The sequence below is a fragment of the Carcharodon carcharias genome, chromosome 2, assembly GCF_017639515.1.
Source record: "Carcharodon carcharias isolate sCarCar2 chromosome 2, sCarCar2.pri, whole genome shotgun sequence".
Classification (NCBI taxonomy): domain Eukaryota; kingdom Metazoa; phylum Chordata; class Chondrichthyes; order Lamniformes; family Lamnidae; genus Carcharodon; species Carcharodon carcharias.
In genome coordinates this window covers 136,392,157-136,412,654 of record NC_054468.1, presented here as the reverse complement: position 1 = coordinate 136,412,654, position 20,498 = coordinate 136,392,157, and the positions used below count along the sequence as shown (strand labels likewise).

The 20,498-nt window shown below is 45.8% G+C and overlaps 1 protein-coding gene across 5 annotated transcripts in view; it reads left to right on the top strand.

The window, feature by feature from the left end:
• LOC121275310 (ribosome-binding protein 1-like) overlaps positions 1–20,498 on the top strand; it is a 165,213-nt gene that overhangs the window by 21,240 nt on the left and 123,475 nt on the right. For all 5 annotated transcript variants that reach the window (XM_041182778.1, XM_041182780.1, XM_041182777.1 and 2 more), the window contains exon 2: positions 11,262–11,973. In XM_041182778.1, the coding sequence (XP_041038712.1) occupies positions 11,292–11,973 (682 nt within the window). In that variant the 5' untranslated portion in view covers positions 11,262–11,291. The remainder of the gene's footprint in view (positions 1–11,261; positions 11,974–20,498) is intronic.

Here is a 20,498-nt window from a genome sequence, read left to right as displayed (position 1 = left end):
AAGTACTGCCCAAAAGGATAGCTGAGACAGAATCAGTAGTAACTTTGAAATGGGAATTGGATAAATACTTGGATAAGTACACTGTATGAATCAGTGTAACCATAACCTGGAAGAAATTACTGCCTTCTGCTCACGAGGGGAAGAAATTTGAGGAAAAGTAAGCCCTTCCTTTTCTTCAGTGATTCTTCTTTTTATTCCTCCCCTCTTCTCTCCTCCTCCCTCCTCCACTATTTGCCTAACCTGATTTTCCTGGTGGCATGTTATGTAGAGATAGAGGCAATGGGCTACCCACATCAGCACCTGATTTCTGACCTGGGGGGATGGCAATGATGGCAGGAGCAGCTATTTGAAGGCATAACATTTTGATTTTACTTCCATCCTTTATTGACCAGTTAAGCCAACAATTTACTTATTACAATTAAATTCTAACGAAAAGTTATGTTTTCACATTCTATCTAAACCATCCCATTCTATTCCAAAATCCTGTTTATAGGGAGAGGAGTAGGTAAAACAGCCCCTCAAACCTGTTCCACCATTCAAATAAATTATGGTGGCTCTTTATCTGAAGTCCATCAATCCACCCTGGTCCCACAACCTTTAATACCCTTGCCTAAAAAAAGTCTATCAAATTTTTTTCAGTTTTTCTGTGGAGTTTTTCATTTAATTAACCCTCAGCCTCAACAGATTTTTGGGGGTGTGTGTCCCGAATTTCATTTTGTGAAGAAGTGCTCCCTGGCATCACTCCGGATTGGCTTAACTCTGATTTTAGTTTTATGCCCCTTTTAATCTGAAACACCTCAATTAGATCACCTCATAATCTTCTGTACCCTGGGGACTACAAGCCAAGCATGTGTAACCTATTCTCATAATTTAACCCTTTTAGCCCCCGTATTATTGTGATGAATCTGTGCTGCATACTTCCAGAGGTGGAGTGCTGAGAAGTCTCCCTCCCTGCGACTCCCCTGCATCCCCCCCACAAATGACCCCTTTCTTTACTGCTAGAGCCCAGTGATCCCATGCTGCTGCCAGGTGCAGCAGACTTTCCCACTGGGCAGCCTTTCAACCTGGTCGGCTGCCAGGCGTGGATTAAATTCCACAGGATCCCTGCGTCCCTGGCGTTTTTGGGTTTCTTCACCCTTTCTCCGTCCTGCTAGATGTCGGGGCCCTTGAGAAACAGAAAGAAATTCCCCTCTGACAAGTGTGGGCTAGGAATAATGCATGTCTGTCTGTGACAATCTGCTGTTCTATGTTTGGTGTCTTGATGGGATAGATCATGGCAGGTGGTTGTGTTTTCATTGGTCGGGGCTTTCACTAGCTGGTGATTTTGACCCCTTCCCCCACCCCTGTTTTAATGGCCAGGAAGATCAAATGCTGGCAAATACAAACTGTCCGATGTCAGCTTCTAACTAGCATCGCAATTTGTAACACAGTAACCTCCCATTAGCAATAGTGAGATAAATGACCAAATCATCTGTTTTTTCAGTGATACTGGTTGACATGTAAATATTGGTCAGGACATCAGGAAGAACTCCTGGCTCTTCTTGAAATTAGTGCCATGAAATCTTTTACATCCACCTGAGAAAGCAGAAGGAGCTTCAGTTTCATATCTCATTGGAAATACGGCACCTCTGACGGTGCAGCACTCCCTCAGCACTGGGTTGGGGCGCTGGTTTATTCACTCAGTTGCTTGCAATCGTTCTTGGATCTACAAATCACGTTTTCTGCTGATAGGCGTAGAATTAAAGTGGAGGCCCCCACAGCCATCGAGAGACGGTGAACTCTCCTATCTCCCTTCTGTAAAATCATTTTTTTAAAATCAAGTTGATCTATTTTTAGACAGACAGTTGCCACAGAGCCATTTGGAATTGTGTAGGTGATGGCAGTCTTTGTACAGCTCTGACCTATTTGGGTTGTGGAGGGGGGCGAAGGACAATCCAGTGTCACCTCTGCCCCCCACCCTCATCTCCTTTTCCCTACCATTGCTGGCTGTGCTTTCAGCTGTGAGGCCTCTACATTCTGGAGTTTTCTCCCCAAACTCGTTCGCCTCACCACTCACTCTCCTCCTTTAAGATGCTGTGTAAAACCTACCCTGTTGATTAAGCATTAGGTTAACTGTGCTAATGTCACTTTTGTTGGCACCATGTTGGTTTTGTCTGACTACATTCTGGTGATGTAAATTGGGATGTTTTATTACTGTAAAGGCACTGTATAAATAAACGCAAGTTGTTTTTGTTTGAACACGAGCTGGCATCAGCAATGTCAAAATGTAGCACTGTTAACCACTCCTAGATAGCGACGGGATGGAACTGTTAATCAGAAGCCTCGCACTGACATAGCATGAGGTGCTGTTCTGCGGGGAATGTGCATGTGTGCAAGGGGGAGTGATCTGGACGGTATAATTAGGGATTTAATCAGATTAATGGAGCCGTCTAGCCTATGTCCGGTGAGTTATTAATGAGGGATTTTGTAATATGTCTAGAGCATGCTTGGCCAAAGATCTTTAGTGGGCAATAGCTGCTTAAAAGAAAAAACATATTTAAAGGAACAGTTGAGAGTGCTCCGATTCCTTGGACAGGTGGGCCTGATCTTATCAAAGTGAGTTAAAAGCAGAAAGTGCTGGAACAACACTATTGCAGCCATGATCACTGGTCAGAAACTGCTTCAGAGAATGTCTCCTGTTCCAGCTGAGCTGGTTTCTATGCCAACACAGGGTACAAGAACAGCAGTAAACAGCCCTGATCTCTTCAGTGGATGACTGGGACTTGACATTGTGTTCACCTCATTAAAAAAAAAGCTGGAAATTCAACTCTCTCCCCAGCATCAGCCAGAGAAAGTAAAGGGGAAAAAAACGGACTTTTGAAAACCAGACTCTCGCTGAAGTCAAACCTGCTTTGACAACAACCCATTTAAAGGAGCAGTGTATCTTAATTGGCGATTGCATTTTGCTATTGACTCCAATTGGCTTAATATAAGACTAAATTGTCTGGAGCGAAGCATCGCAGTGAGCTGGCATAGTATCCCTTCACCTATGGGTCATGGATTTGGGTCCATCCTCAAATGATAGGAGATAAATGCTCTCCTCAATTTGCTGGCTGTAAATCTTGTGCGATGTGAGTTTAGAAATCCTCACCACTGTTCCTGTGCATGGCAGAAAACTGCCCTTAAATCTTACACAACTATTAACAATTGTCAGTCCCACTCACCTTCCATTTGCAAAAAAAAACTCGCAAATATGGCACCAGGGATGAGGATCTTCAATTATGCAAAGATACTGGAGAAGTTGAGATTGCCGCCCTCAGCACAGAAGGTGAAGGGGTGATTTAATAGATGTGTTCAAAATTCTGTGGGGTTTTGATAAAGTTGATTGGGAGAAACTGCCTTCTGGCACGCGGGTCAGTAACCAGAGTACACAGATCGAGGGTAATTAGTGAAACAGAAACTAAGGGGATATGAGGAAAATTTGTTCTTGCTGTAAATTGTTGTAATCTGGAATGTAGAGCTGAAAGGTTGGTGGATGCAAGCTCAGTAGCAACTTTTAGAAAGGAATTGGATAAATACTTTCAAAGGAAATATTTACAAGGCTAAGGGTGAAGATTGGGACTGATTAGATAGCTCTTTCAAAGAACTGGGCTAGGCAGTTCTGTGCCGTTAGAATGTGTGATTTTTATGTAACACCTTATTACAGCCTCATGGTGACGCAAAGCACTTGGAGACATTTCATATTGTGTGAACTGACACACCCAGGTGTCGATCCTATCCTTTTGATGTGCAAAGATCCTGATACCTGAAATGAAAGTTGTAAATTTGATACTCGGGGTGGAATCGTACCAGAATTGTGGTAGCAGGCGGGAGGAAGGATGTTTTACCCACCGGCCGCAATGGCAATTTTTCACGCCGTATCGTTCCAGACCCGCTTCATTAATAACGCATTCCCGGGAAACATGCCGTTTCACTGGGTGGGCTCTTATTCACCCACCACGCCATCATCTCGCCATTTCATCATGCCAGGCGCTATATTTAAAGTGCAGCCGCACTGTGCTTCCAGCCCAGGACTGCTGCAAAGAAGACATGGCCCCAAAAAGCCCCCTGGTCTAATGATGTGTCCCTCGAATGCCTTTTGGACGCAATGGAGGATCACTGTGATGTCCTCTGGCCACAGGCTGGGCAGCAAGATCACTAATCCAGCATGGGAGGCGGTGGCAGTGATGGTCAGTGTCAACACCGTGCAAAAGAGGACAGCCACCCAGTGCTGCAAGAGGATGAATGATTCTCCTCTTTCCACCAGGGTAAGTCACTCTTCTCATCACTCTCAACTCTCACTCTCAAATCCATCACACATCCACAGGGATCTCACTCACTGCCAGTTCAAGGGACATCATCATTTACTGTCTCACACACACTGTCATTGTCTTCATCCCATCCATGGGACCAGACCACTCTCCACCCATACATGCCAGGCATAATTATCATCTGGCCTGGCAGGCGTCCTGTTTCCACTCTTTCCATCTCTATTCATGCAGGACAAGCTGGCACACAATAAGAGAGAGAGGTCACAGGCCGGTGGAGGAATACCTGAAATCAAGGCCCTCATGGACTTTGAAAACAGAGCCATCCAGCTGACTGGCAAGGATCTGGACCGTTCCTGTGCTGAGGGTGAGGTTGGTGCTGCTCTACCAAGTGACGATCCAGCAGTGCAACATCCATCAGATAACCATGCTGTGAGTGATGTGTCCTGTTCCACAGTCTCATGCCATGCACTAATTATCTCTCCTTGCTTTCTCAGGCACATCTGGGAAACAGCTGACGGGGTCCACGATCCAGGGACCCCAATCAAACTCCAAAGAAACTTCTGAAGAGGAATTTGGAAGCATCTTCATTGCAGACATGTCACAGCGCTCACCCACACCCTCCACCAGTGCACGACGTACACCTCGGTGGGACCTAGCTTTAGAGTAGCCTCAGAATCACAATCTGGTGGTCACATTGCACTGTCTGATCCACAGCAGGTGGAGGCAGGAACTTCCCAGGTGGCCAACACTTGGAGGACTGCTAGAGGCCAAAATGTTGCTGAGTCCGTGTCAGATGATGAGCCTCTGGGACTCGGTCATGTCTCAGTTTCTGGAGCTGCAAAGGCAAGCTCAGGAACATCAGGAAGGGATGTCCACTGCACTCCTCAGATTACATGGCATGATGGAGGAGTCCGTCCGCTTTCAGGTTGAGGTGATAGCCCCGGCAGGTCAACAGACCAAGGTAGAATGGTGGCCGCCATGGAGACCTTGGTCCAGGACATCGGTGCGGCACGGGCTGAACTCCATTGCTAACACCATAGTTGGCCTCCAACAGTGTGTGCTTGAGAGGGGTGTGGGGCAGCTCGATCTCCCTCCAGCTACCCCTTTTCCTCAAGGAGTCAGCCAGGGGTCCTCAGGCACCCATAGGGATGAGGATCAGCAGATGTTTCCCCCCTCGCCCGGGATCATCCACCCAGGTGACTCCAGGAGTGTCCGGCCAATCTGAATACTTTTCTATGACCCCAGCAGCTCCAGCTCTACAGGAAAAGGAGGGTGCCACTGTCTCACAGCAGGACCCCAAAAGCAGGCTGGGACCCTCCAGGATTCAGCCCTTCAGAGGACGCCCGCTAAGGTCATCACAGACAGGGCGTAGCAGCCAGCAGGCCGCTCCACCTTCGCAGTGGCTGTCGGAGCATCAAGACAGCAGGATTAGGAAAGTTAAGAAGATGTAACTCTTTTGGAGTTAAAACAATTAAACTAAAATAACAAAATAAGGGATAAATCAAGCACAGCCTCTAAGTCAGGTCAGCTGTAAAACCAAGGACAAAGTTCAAAGGAAACCCACAAACACCAAACCAAAATGTGATTAAAGGGGTCAATAAAACACCCCTTTCCCTGCGGTGCCCACCGAGCATGGAAGGCCTCGAGAGTGCCGGCAGACATAAGAAGATGTAGTTGCACAGCCTGGGCACGGGTGTTAATCACTTGTACGTAAAATGTTCACCATTGTAAATAAACCACCAAGAATGTCTCTCTGCCTATGGCTTCTTGATATGATGAGCAGTGTTCGTGTCACTCCGATGTGAAACCTTGGTTCCTGCACAAGATAAAGGCAGGTGTCTCAGTCCAGATCCTCTCCCCTGTGCAGTGTGTAACCTTCAGAGCAAAGTGATGGTCCAGCCTCTCACTCACTGGACACATTACTGATGCCTGCACCTCAATGGTGCTTGTCATTGCTGCCAGAATGTCATGGGCAAGAGTCAGAGTTCCAGCATTCTCTCTGTGTGCTCTCGGCATCTTTAAGGTGGGGCTGGCCCCTATCTCTTCAGCATCTGTGACTGGTGGCCCTGTGTACCTGAAGGGCTCAGGTGCTGAAGGCAGACAAAGGATCAGATACTTATAAAGTTTTACGGCTGTGACTCCATGATATGACCCTGATCACAGAGCACAAGCGAGCAGCCTTCAGCCAGACAGGAGTCAGACATTCAGAGGCTATGTGAAGCTCTATGGAGTGCCCTCACTGCATGTCGTCGTCATCATCCTCCTGCAGTCGAGTGACTATTGAGGCCTCTGCTGCGTCTCAATGACAGGAGCATTATCACAGAGGGTATTTGCTCTGCCATCAGCCAAACATTCATTGATGCAAGATGAGTATCTGTGGTGTCTCCTCACTGCATGTTGTCATCATCTCCCACAATTCTAGCGGCTATGAGGGCTTCCTGAGTGTGCCTGCCTCATCTGGCCAGTGTGATGCCCCGTCACCATCATCGTTGCCTTCGAAGACCTCTTCACCCTGATCCCCGTCGATGTATTCCTCATCGGAGGAGATCTCCAACTCCTCCTCAGCCAGCTGCTCTCCCCATTGCAGCGCCAGGTTGTACAGGGCGCAGTAGGCAATGATGATGTGTGACGACCTCTGTGGAATATATTGCAGGGCTCCGCCAGACTGGCCCAGGCACCGGGACCTCATTTTCAGCATCCCAATGGTTTGCTCCATCAAGGTGTGAGTTGCAGCATGAGCCTTGTTGTATCTTCACTCTCCTGCAGTCTGAGGCTGCCACATGGGTGTCATCAGCCATGGCCTCTGCAGGTAGTCCTTGTCCCCAAGGAGCCAACCCTGCAGCCTTTGTGGATCCTGGAAGGCGACCAGGACCTGAGACCTAAGGATGTAGGAGTCGTGGACACTCTCTCAGAACCATGCGCAGACCTGCAGGATGTGTTTGTGGTGGTTACACACCAGCTGAACATTCAATGAATGGAAGCCCATGCAGCTGATATAGTTGACCACTTGTTGCAACGGAGATCTGCATGCCCACTGAGTGTACTCTATGGCACCCTGCACCTGTACCTTGGCAAATCTCATCGCTCTTGCATCCTAGCTCCTGGTCCCAGGCGAAATGCACAAAGTTGTGTGCCCTCGCAGAGATGGGGCCCGTGACCTCATGGATGCATTTGTGGGTGGAGGCTTGTGATTTCCCATAGAGATCACCTGTGGAGCCCTGAAAGGAGCCACTTGTGTAAAAGTTGAGCGCCGCGGTCAATTTCATGGCCACTGGCAGTGGATGCCCTCCATGTCCCTCTGGCACCAAATCCTGCAGCAGGTGGCAGATGTGACCAACCAGTTGCCTAGACATGTGCAGTCTTTGGTGACACTAGTTCTCGGTCATCTGCAGGAATGAAAGGCAGCATCTATAGCCCCTGGGTTTAGCTAGGCTCTGAACAGCGATGGCTCGTGGTGACTCTTCAGCGTCGTGTGTGGGAGCCTCAGCCGCCCCTTCTTCCTGAGGGTGCTGCTGCTCCCTCTGACCAGCCAGGTGTCTCCATCACTCTCTTCTCCTTCATCTCCACGCTCTGTAGGCCGTGAGGCAGACAGCTAGGTCACCAGGCTCCATGCTCCTGATGTACTCCAGCTGCAGGATGAAAGAGAGAGACACGTGGGTTAGCTTGGGTGTGCTAAGAACCTGTCTTGGTTAAGTCTGAAGGCCCCTTAATGCATCCCGGAGAGTGCTGGCCACTGCTTGGATGGCCAGAGTTTAGTGCACTGCATAGCTGCCCAAGACCCACCTCCACCCCACTCCACCCAACCGATTGGCGGCAGCTTTGCCTATTGGACTGCATGCTGTGCTCTCAGCTCAGGCGCAGGCATTTCCCTAACCCGAACTGCATGGCTGCACTGTTAGCTTGAACTCTAGGGGAGACTAGTCCAAACCAGGATGATGACATTGCAAGGGTCTGTGAGCGCCTCCACCAGTGACTGCTTCACGGTCAGCTTTAGCAAGGAGATTGTACAATGTGCCCAGTCATCCAACTGTTCTGCAGTCCACTAAAACACTCATTAGTTTGCAGTCTGTACCCAAGGGGTGAAAAGCTTTGCAGCATTTGGTGGCACTTTCATGCCTCTGCATTGCTTGATTGGGCAGATAAGCTAGAGGCTGGACTCCAGTCATGTCAATGTGGCTGCGTCTGAACTGTCTCATCTGCAGGGGAATGGTCACTGTGTTTACAAGATGTTCCTAACATGATGCTACTTCCCTCTCCCATCCTGCACATGCTTGTGCACTACCATCAACAGCAGTGCAGCCCTTGCCCCCTGCAACTCGCTTCAACCACAGGGCTGCCCTTGCCCCACCCACCCCCAAAAGTTGCCTCAACTGCGGGGCAGCCCTTGCCCTGGCTGCACTGTCAACCAGCCGGGAAAAGGAACTTGCCTGTGCCTTCGCCTGATTGCATGGTGCATCAACCTTGAGGTCCAACAGGCGACCCTGGCGAGCGATGCGCAACGTAACTGTGCTCTCGCCTCTGAGCTCCCCTCGAAGTGCAACCTACCAAGTGCACACTTTATGCTGTTGTGAAACATGGCAGCGTGCAATGACGCTTAGATGATCCACCGTGGGGGAATGATTCTGGCGAGCTGGGCTCAATGATTTGCAGATGCATTACAACGAGGTTCCTGATGTCTGATGGTGGGAAACGTGACCCGCCATTGACGAGCAGAGTGGATGATCACAAACATGCCCGATGCCAGCAGGCATGGAAAATTCCGCCCTAGGTTAAACCATTCCCCTTTTAAAACTGTAACATTTAGCAGAATATAAAACAAAAACAGAATTACCTGGAAAAACTCAGCAGGTCTGGCAGCATTGGCGGAGATGTCTATTTTTATGTTTAAAATAATCTAATTAATGCAATAGTCTTCCTGTAGCATTCCATCAGCCACTGATTTTACTTTGACGAGTGGGGCACTAGGTCGTGGCTGGTTTGACGGTATGGAGATAAGAGGTTATTAAAGTCCCAGCCAGCTTTTAACCAATGGTGGGCATGAAATCTTGAGGCAGTGCAAGACCGTAAGATTAACAGTATCCTGAAGTTTTAACACTGCGTCGGCAATGTTCATTGGAAGTATTGAGGAATTCATATTTACACACCATGTCTGACCCATTGCAGCCCTTTGCCCACGTTCATGATTGTTCCTTCTCCAAGATCCAAATTTTTGTTTAAAGTAACGCTCTTTTTTTAAAAATGTTTTTTCTCAATTTTCAAACTTGAGACGGAGAAACAAAAATCAACTGGTCGTCGAAAAATTGTAGATGTCAAAGTGCAAACTGTTGACCCTAATTCTCAGGAGGCCTAGACCAAAAATCCCTTGCAGAAATCCTGACCTCTATATATGTGCTTAAGTTGCTAGTTTGCTTTGTTCCCTTTTGTAAGAGTTGACCCGTATATAAATAGCTTTGACTTTTTTTTCTCTGATTCTCTGAAGCGTATTTTTTTTTTTGTTGTTGCAGTTTCAAATCAGCAGAGTTTTTGGAGGGGGCCTTCTGGTATTTCTTTATTGAAAGCACCAAGAGCTTAAAATTCCGAGCTCTCGGACTCTGATCTGGGAGGCTTGGCTCAGCACAACACTGGCCAGAATAAATATTTACTTTTCTGCCATGAGGGTTGAAAAAGCTGGCAAATGCAGTCAACACGTGAACATTTTCTTTATTTAGTTTTTGGAGACTATGGGTAGTGAGCTTCTAGAATTTATTAGCCTGGCCCACGGAGAATTAGATTCTCTAATTATAAAATCAGCATTGCCTCATGTCAACCAAACACCCATCAAACAAAGCCTCTGATTGTTGGAGAAATGTTCCAACGTGCAAGATATGCCTTATTGTAGCAATCCTTGTAGTATCTTTATACTCCCGATCGTAAAGCGGTTTTACTTGTTGACAGGTCATTGTGTAGACGGGACCTGAATCTGGGCCTGACTTGACTCTAGAATTCAGTGGAATGAGAAACACTGGAGAAGAAGGGGATACTCACCTCTGCTTTGCTGGGAGTGCTTGGCGCACTCCAGCCTAATTTCCACTCCAGATTCCACAACTGGTACTGGCTCAGGACTGTTGTGGAGTATCTGCACTGATTTAGATATAGTTCTAACCGAGAATTGAGCAGATTCTGCAATCTGTTCTTCAAGAATCATTTCATTAAAAACAAAGAACTTGCATTGATATAGCATCTTTAACCATCACAGGCCATCCCAAAGCATTTTACAGACAATGAAGTACTTTTTGAAATGTAGCCACTGTAACTTAGGAACCATGGCAGCTAATATGTGCATGGCAAGTTCTCACAAGCAGCACTGTGGTGAGTGATGAGGTCATGTGTTTTAGCTGTTGGTTGAAGGTTAAACCTGGAACCTTCTGATTCCAAGGCGAGAGTGAACTGAGCCAAGGTAGACACATCAGAAGATCTCAGTCAACATGATATCCAGCTTAACCTCCTGCAGCCTCAGGCTTCTTCGTTACAAAGAGAGGAATGACACACTACTTGAGCAGGCCTCCTGCTATGTCCTTCAGGGATAGAAAATCATCCAGAGTATAAGACAAATGCCAAGTACATGGACCTAATCTGGTGGAGGTGTGGAGAAAGTTAGAGTTGAGAATGATGATGAACTACCATGGGTTGGGCATGGGGTGGAGCAGGGGGAAATAAATAGGTAATGATCAGGTGCCAGCCTGGCTCAACGGGTAACATTCTGGTCTCTAATCAGGAGGCCATGAGTTCAAGCCCTTTACAAACGCTTCATTGGCTGTAAAGCACTATGGAACATCCTCAGGCCATGAAATGTGCTTTATAATTGCAATTGTTTCTTACTAAATTTTTTCCCCCCTTCCTCTCATTTAATATTTCTCCACATAGGGCTATTGTCATTGCTAAAATGAAGAGTCTATGTCTAGACTCATGCTAATCTTCTATTTTATTTTGCAGGTTTGATACAGAAAGAGCCTTTAACCAATCATGGACATCTACGACCCTCAAACCTTGGGCTTTATGGTGTTTGGAGGCTTCATGGTCATCTCTGCCATTGGAATCTTCTTGGTCTCCACCTTCTCCATGAAGGAAACGTCTTACGAAGAAGCCTTGGCGAAACAGAAGAAAGAGCAGGAAAAGGCTCAACAGGTTAAATCAGAGAAGAAAAAGAAAGAGAAATCTGTGGAGAAGAAAGGAAAACCAAAGAAAAGAGACGAAAAGCCCAATGGGAGAATTCCGGAATCTGAGCCAGTGCAGGATGTCTCGGAGGCAGAGGTCGAAGTTGAACCCGCTGTTGTGCCAACTGTTGAGCCTCCTATTGTGGCGGTCTCTTCTCCTCCTCCTCCCGAATCTTCTCCCCCAGCATCCAAAGAAAAGAGGAAGAAGGAAAAAAAGGTTGCCAAAGTCGAGCCTGCCCCGAGCCCTGTTTCAGCCCATGCCCCAGTCAGCGCTTCCTCTAAACAAGCCACTGCACCCATGGTGGAGATGGTTGCTAGGGAAGTGCCCGTGATGGCAGTCCCCCCAGTCGGTGCCCAGCAGGGTGCCCCCGTCACTACTACTCCTTCCACTGTGGGTGCCAAAAGGATTGATGTAACTGCCAACCATGATGAACCAAAGCAAGATGCCCCAGCCAAGAAGAAGGTTGCACCTAAGAAAAAGTCTGAGCCTAGTAAGTACTTTTGAATACTTGAACTTTTTTTTGTTCACTGGTGTCCAGCTTTCACCATTTCCAAGTGGTCAAAATGGTTGGCATTATCTCCCATGCATCTCTGTCATCTTTGCAAAATGTATGGAAATATCTTGAGTTTTTTCCTGCTGTCTGATAAAGAAAATGATTTGCATTTATATAGCACCTTTCACAACCTCAAGATGTTCCAAAGCACAATGAAGTACTTTGGAAGTCTAGTCATTGTTGTAATGTAGAAAAAAAAGTGCCAGCTAATCTTTGCCCAGCAAGGTCTCAAAAAACAGCAATGTGATAATGACCAGATAATCTGTTTTTGTGAATGTTGGTTGAGGGATAAATAATGGCCAGGAGACTGAGGAGAACTCACCTTCTCTCTTCAAAATAGCACTATGAAGTCATTAGCAACCACCTGAGAACTCAGGGCCTCAGTTTAATGCACTCCCTCAGTATTGCACTGGAGTGTTGGCTTGGATTCTGGTTTAAGTCTCTGGCCTTGACCACATGACTTTCTGACCCTGGCAAGATGCTACCCACTGAGTCAAAGCTGAATGGTATATATTCTTCTTTTACAGCAGAACATTAAAAAATATGCAAAGCCAAACGTAATTGCACCACCTATTAGGAACAGTTTTCTCCCAGTTTTCTTTATAATGTTTAATATATTGAGAGGAGGGTATACTGTACAGTTTAAATGTGGTTTGCATTGATTGAACTTGATTTTCTTCAATAAACCTCAGCATTTTTATAAATTACTGTTGGTTTAATTTTTAAAAAATGTTATGACTAACATTACCTCACTGGAAATCATATCCAAAGCCCAGTCTATTGCGAAAACTTGGCCCGTGTGATTTTAACTTTTGAATGCTTTGGGGCCTCTTGTGAGAATCTGCTATAATAAGCTTATTTTGATATATTTTAAACTGAAAAATAGTGAGGCATGGCATTGGCAATCAAGCTAACTAAAGTGCCTCCTTCAAAATTAACATTTAAAATTTGTGAAAATATTACAGAACTGAGAAAAAGCCTGGGGGAAGAACTTAGCTCAGGACAAACTAGCAGGAATTCCAAACAGTAGATCAGCTATCAGTTTCCAGAAAGCATAAGGAATCAATATCAATGCAAGTTTTTTTCTGTTTTCTGCAGAAATGTTGGGAATCTTTCCCCTCATTTATAGTAAGTCCATTGCAAACATTAAAGAGCAAGATTCAATTTACTTTACTTTTTCAGCATGTTGCCTACGTTCAGTGGAGTCCTACCCGCAATTCCACATCCCAGCCAGGTTGCCATGGAGTCATTAAGCATTTACTCGGTCTGGAATTGTCAGCCGTGGCTCTGTGATTAGCATTTTGTCTCTAAGTCAGAAGGTTGTGGCTTGAAGTCTCATTTTAGAGTTGTTCAGTTCACATTATCCTGGACACTCATTACTGACGCAGATGGAAATGGTTGACGTCTATATGACTGAAGTAGGTTATGCAAAAGAATTCTTTAAATCCTCCTGAGTGATGCTATCTTCCGCTAAACAGAAGAGCAGCTAATGCTAATTATGTTGATGCCCTGATGAATGTTCAGTTTCATGGTTAAAACATGTGAATTGCTTGTGCAACTCCCCTGTCACCTATCTGTGTAATGTTCAACTGTGTTCACTTTAACCATTTCCACAATGTGGTAATAGTTGAGCATCAAAATCACTTATGTCCATAATAACATGCATGCACACACATGCACATGAAATCAGCTGGCATGCTGCATACTTTGTCTTTCCTAGATTCTTTTCTAGATTAAAAGAGAGCCCTGTAGTCAAACTAAGCTGATGTCCTGCTGTTAGATAGCTGGATAGCTGTCAGCTCTGGGGAGACACTGGGTCACAGAGTAAACGAAAAGATGGGGGAAGAGGGTGAAACTTGACACTGAGACCACTTTGTTTTTTGAAGTTATTGATTTGTGCCTCGAGCCTGTCTGTGTGTTCCCTACCTGCTGTGTTGTTATCGCGAGGTGGGTACCACTGCCTGGGTGCTGCTAAAGAAGGATTTAAACTGAAGGCAAACAAAACACAGTCTAACCAGAAAATTAAACAAGAAGGAGGCATCTGATGGAACAAAAATGTTTCTTTTCCTAATAATGGAATTTTCCTGTGTAATTAACTGCACCCTTCCTCACTTTCCCATGTCCGCGGGCTCATGCATGCGCATGCACACACTCCAATTGTCCAATTGTTTCAGGTTACAAATAGAGAGGGGGGTGTTTAGGACTATTTGCTGGCTGGAGGGGAAAGGCTGACACAGACTGGGCTAAATTTCCTGCTTCCATCTTGTAACTCTTGTGCATCTACATATGGTGTCAAGCTGCTTTTATATCTGTCTTTTGGATGAGAAGATGCCCTCACGGGACAGTGTAAAAGATCCCATGACAATATACCGAAGAGTTAACATTTGCACCAAACAAGTGCCAGGCAATGATCATCCCCAACAAGAGAGAACCTAACCATCGCCCCTTGACATTCAATGGCATTAACTTTGCTGAGTCCCCTTTATCAACATCCTGGGGGTTACCATTGATCAGAAACTGAACTGGATTAGCCATATAAATACCGTGGCTACAAGAGCAGGCCAGAGACTGGGAATTCTGTAGACAGTAACTCACCTCCTGACTCCCCAAAGCCTGTCCACCATCTGCAAGACGCAGGAATACTCTTCACCTGCCTGGATGAGTCCAGCTCCAACAACACTCAAGTTCAACACCATCCAGGACAATGCAGCCACTTGATTGGTACCCAATCCACCATCATAAACATTCATTTCCTCCACTACTGACGAACAGTGGCAGCAGTATGTACTATCTACAAGATGCACTGCAGCAACTCACCAAGCTTCCTTTGACAGCACCTTCTAAACATGCAACCTTTATCATCTAGAAGGACAAGGGCAGCAGATGCATGTGAACACCACCACTTGCACGTTCCTCTCCAAGTCGCACATCATACTGACTTGGAACCACATCGCCATTTGTTCACTGTCACTGGGTCAAAATCCTGAAACTCCCTCCCTAACAGCACTGCAGGTGTACCTACACCACAGGGACTGCAGCGGTTCAAAAAGGCAGCTCACTGTCACCTTCTCAAGTGCAACTAGGGGTGGGCAATAAATGTTGGCCCAGCCAGCGAAGCCCACATCCTATGAATGAATGAAAAAACAGTTTGAAGAAGAGCAGTGGAGTTTTTCTTGGTGTCCTGGCCAATCTTTATTTCTCAACCAGCATAACTAGTACACATTACCTGCGGTCATTTGTGACAGCTTGTTGTGTGCAAGTGGGTTTGTCAGGTTTCCTAAATTGTAACAAAAAGTATTTCATTGACTGCAAAATGTTTGGGACATTCTGAGGTCATGTAAGGTGCTGCCTCTCTTCAGGTACCATGCCTTAAGAGGGCATTGGAGACCATGGACCTCCATGTTAACCTTGCTCTAGAGGCATGGATCATCTTTGTTGGTGGAATATTCATCCAGTTTGTGAGGCTGTTTAAAAAGATTGAGCTTTGTTTACCTTGATCCCTTTTACCATCGACCTTGCCCATTCAGCACCAAACTTTCGAAGTGATGATTTCTTATTACATGCCCAAGAAATTCCAACTGTTTCTTCTTGGTCAGCATAGTTCTTTGGTATCAGATTTTACTCGCACCTTTTCATTCTACTGTGACTTTTCCAAGATATCTTCATTATTCTCCTCAAAAACCACAACTTTATAGCCTCAATTATTCTCTGCATTGCTTCATTGATCATTCAATACCCCCTTCCGGATCCAGCAAAACTGGTGTGATGTAGCATTCCAAATTTCTCAGATTTGTTTTCATGGCTAATTTTGAGTTGATCATAATCTTTTTCATTTTTTGAAATGCATCTTTTACCTTTACAATCTTTCATCTTATTTCTCGGTCACACTTTCCATCCGACGTTAACATACTTCCTAGGTGACAACATTTGCCCACCTGTTTGAACTGTTCATTTTTCACTGTCATCTTACACTCTGGTATGATTTTTTTGGGTACTACTAGACATTTTGTTTTCTTACAATTTATGATTAGCCCTTTCTTCTTTCACTCAGTGCTCTATCCAAAATCTTTTGCAGTTTCAGAGTATATTCAGCAATAAGAATGGTGTCATTGAGGTATCTTATTATTAAAGTTGTAACTTCCAACTAATAATCCGAGAAGGTCTTTCTTTAATCTCTCTCGGAATATTTTTTAATTATACAAATGGAATAAATCCGGGGAGAAAACATACCGCTGTCTGACCCCTCTTTTAATCTTCACAAAATCGCTTTGATTGTTCACAACTTTTACGGCTGCAGTTTGTTCCCAATGTTTGTTCCCAATAAAGATTTCTTATCACTCTAAGGCCTTTACCATCAAAGTCAGGAGACTCTGACGTCTGTTCTTCATGTTTCACCTTATCAAATACCTTACCATAGTAAAATACAGAACTTTACTCATCTCTGTGGCCCTTTCTGATAGCATGGTACCATAAAGATAGCTTCTCTTGCTCCCCTCTATTTTCTACAAAACCACATTGACATTCTCGGCCACGTAAATGTAAATTATTTCTTTATACATATTGACCTTTTAAGTCTGTTTGAAGGAGTCCCATGTCCAATGAGTTGTGTCTCATAATTTAAAACATAATTAAGAGCTGGAGTAGGCCATTTGGCCCTTCGAGCTTGCTCTGCCATTCAACAAGATCATGCCTGAGATAAAAACAAAAAAACTGCGGATGCTGGAAATCCAAAACAAAAACAAAAACAGAATTACCTGGAAAAACTCAGCAGGTCTGGCAGCATCGGTGGAGAAGAAAAGAGTTGACGTTTCGAGTCCTCATGACCCTTCGACAGAACTTGAGTTCGAGTCCAAGAAAAAGTTGAAATATAAGCTGGTTTAAGGTGTGTGTGTGGGGGGTGGAGAGAGAGAGAGAGAGAGAGAGAGAGAGAGAGAGAGAAGTGGAGTGGGGGGTGTGGTTGTAGGGACAAACAAGCAGTGATAGAAGCAGATCATCAAAAGATGTCAACAACAATAGAACAAAAGAACACAGGTGTTAAAGTTAAAGTTGGTGATAATATCTAAACGAATGTGCTAATTAAGAATGGATGGTAGGGCACTCAAGGTATAGCTCTAGTGGGGGTGGGGAGAGCATAAAAGATTTAAAAATTTTTTTTAAAAAAAAAATAATGGAAATAGGTGGGAAAATAAAAATCTATATAATTTATTGGAAAAAAAAGGAAGGGGGAAACAGAAAGGGGGTTTGGGGGGGGGGTGGGGGGGGGGGGTGGGGGGGGGGGGGGGGGGGGCGGTGGGGGGGTGGTGAGCTCACGACCTAAACTTGTTGAATTCAATATTCAGTCCGGAAGGCTGTAAAGTGCCTAGTCGGAAGATGAGGTGTTGTTCCTCCAGTTTGCTTTGGACTTCACTGGAACAATGCAGCAAGCTAAGGACAGACATGTGGGCAAGAGAGCAGGGTGGAGTGTTAAAATGGCAAGCCACAGGGAGGTTTGGGTCATTCTTGCGGACAGACCGCAGGTGTTCTGCAAAGCGGTCGCCCAGTTTACGTTTGGTCTCTCCAATGTAGAGGAGACCACATTGGGAGCAACAAATGCAGTAGACTAAGTTGGGGGAAATGCAAGTGAAATGCTGCTTCACTTGAAAGGAGTGTTTGGGTTCTTGGACGGTGAGGAGAGAGGAAGTGAAGGGGCAGGTGTTGCAAGGGAAGATGTGTTTGGTGGTGGCATCATGCTGGAGTTGGCGGAAATGGCGGAGGATGATCCTTTGAATGCGGAGGCTGGTGTGGTGATAAGTGAGGACAAGGGGGACCCTATCATGTTTCTGGGAGGGAGGAGAAGGTGTGAGGGCGGATGCGCGGGAGATGGGCCGGACACGGTTGAGGGCCCTGTCAACGACCGTGGGTGAAAAACCTCGGTTAAGGAAGAAGGAGGACATGTCAGAGGAACTGTTTTTGAAGGTAGCATCATCGGAACAGATGCGACGGAGGCGAAGGAACTGAGAGAATGGGATGGAGTCCTTACAGGAAGCGGGGTGTGAGGAGCTGTAGTCGAGATAGCTGTGGGAGTCGGTGGGTTTGTAATGGATATTGGTGGACAGTCTATCACCAGAGATTGAGACAGAGAGGTCAAGGAAGGGAAGGGAAGTGTCAGAGATGGACCATGTGAAAATGATGGAGGGGTGGAGATTGGAAGCAAAATTAATAAGTTTTTCCAAGTCCCGAAGAGAGCATGAAGCGGCACCGAAGTAATCATCGATGTACCGGAGAAAGAGTTGTGGAAGGGAGCCGGAGTAGGACTGGAACAAGGAATGTTCCACATACCCCATAAAGAGACAGGCATAGCTGGGGCCCATGCCTGATCTGCCTCAACTCCACCTTCCTGCACTATCCCCACGTTCCTTAATTCATTTAGTACTCCGATATCTGTTAACCAGTTTCTGTTGGGCAAGTGGCAGACTGGCGAGCCCAGGCTCCCGGGCTCCCAACTTTAACTGAAAGCTAGCATAAAAATCTCCTTATGTGGTTCAGTAACAGGTTTTGATTGATGATGGTCCTGTGATGCACCTTGGGGCATTTTACTATGTTAAAGGCACTATATAAATAGAAGTCCTTGTTTTTACACTATCACCCAATGTCAATTGTTTCCTGTTATAATGTTGTACACGATTGACGTAGATCGGTAAGAGCAATGATCCAGTGAAAGTTGGTTTGTGAAAGGTAATGTGGGGCAAAGGAGATGGGGGTGAAATTGGTCTTGGGTGATGATGAGTTAGCAGCCTGTTTTATATCGCACTCTTTGACTTTCCACAGTGTAACATGGATTGTCGATTCACCGTCATTTGTTTTGCCAAGACCAATTTCACCTGCACTGCCACCTGATATGTTTGGGACAGATTGGGAGGGATTCAATTTGTGGCAATATTTGTCTCAGTGAGAAAACAGAACAGTGCTGTTTTCTGGTTAATAGACAATCTATTAATTAACTGATGAGGGTGTTTGGCTATGAAATATGTAGCACCTGAGCAAGGAATCCTGTTGGCAAGTCACAAATTATAGGAGAAAGTAACTTACCTTTTAAAGGGGGAATTTAATTGCCACCTTGTCTCCAGCAACTTTCCCGTGGTTGCAGGTTTAATATTGAGCCTAGTGGGAACAAAGCAAAGTTTAAAGGAAGACCTGATTCTCACTTAGACCAACATGGTGCTTATTGTTTCGGTCTGAGAGTGTAAGGCTCCATAGTACAGACTGTAGCCTTGGGGTTCGGATTTCCTTGTTCGATGCAGTGCCAGAACTATAGCTACCTCGTAATGAGCCACACTTATTCACCTCCAGAGAAGCAACTCGGACAAGACCTACAGAATTAAAGCTTTATGGAGAGGAGTGAGGACTGTTGCTCGATTTTCTTTCTCTTATGGCATTAAGTTTTTTGAAAGCTGAAAGGTCACGGATGAACCTTTCAAGACCACTTGAAAGTTTTGAACAAAGTGTGATCGTGCTCGTGCAGTTCAAAGAATGTTCCTCTTGATGTCACTGATATGTTGGGGTGGTGGGAGGTAGGCGGTTGCAGGGACTTTGGGCTGCTGTATATGTATTTGGGTTTACACAGCACAACTTCGAGAGGCCTTCCAGGTTTTGTTTGTTGGTTTGGCACTAGGCACAGCACAAACTTTTTTTCTCTCTCTCTCTCTCACACACATTAAGCAGTGGATGGAGGTGTAGGTTGGGTGGGTTGATGTCATCTATGTTGGCTGCCCTTTGTGTTTGCTGATGACTGTGCTACCCTGTCTTTGGAGAGGAAAGCTGCAAGTTTTGACTTTGGCGACATCTGGTCAACAGATTGGAGGCTGAGCAGTGATGAAAGTTCATTAACCCTATGACCACCCGTATTTACAAACTAGAGGACCTGTGAAAATGCTCAGATTGCTTTTTAAAGAAATGTGGAAAGAATTTGCATTAACTCAGCACCTTTCATAATCTCAGGATTTACCGAAGCACTTTATAGCCAATTAAATGCTTTGCCTTTGAAGCATAGTCACCGTTACGATGCAGGAAACTTAGTCCATTTTTGCAAATCAAGGTTCTAAATACAGCAGCGAGTTAAACAATTGGATTTCCACCCACGGTCGTTGACAGGGCCCTCAACCGTGTCCGGCTCATCTCCCGCGCATCCGCCCTCACGCCTCCTCCCTCCCAGAAACATGATAGGGTCCCCCTTGTCCTCAATTATCACCCCACCAGCCTCCGCATTCAAAGGATCATCCTCCGCCATTTCTGCCAACTCCAGCATGATGCCACCACCAAACACATCTTCCCTTCCCCCCCCCCTATCGGCATTCCGTAGGGATCGCTCCCTCCGGGACACCCTGGTCCACTCCTCCATCATCCCCCTACTCCTCAACCCCCTCCTATGGCACCACCCCATGCCCACGCAAAAGATGCAACACCTGCCCCTTCACTTCCTCTCT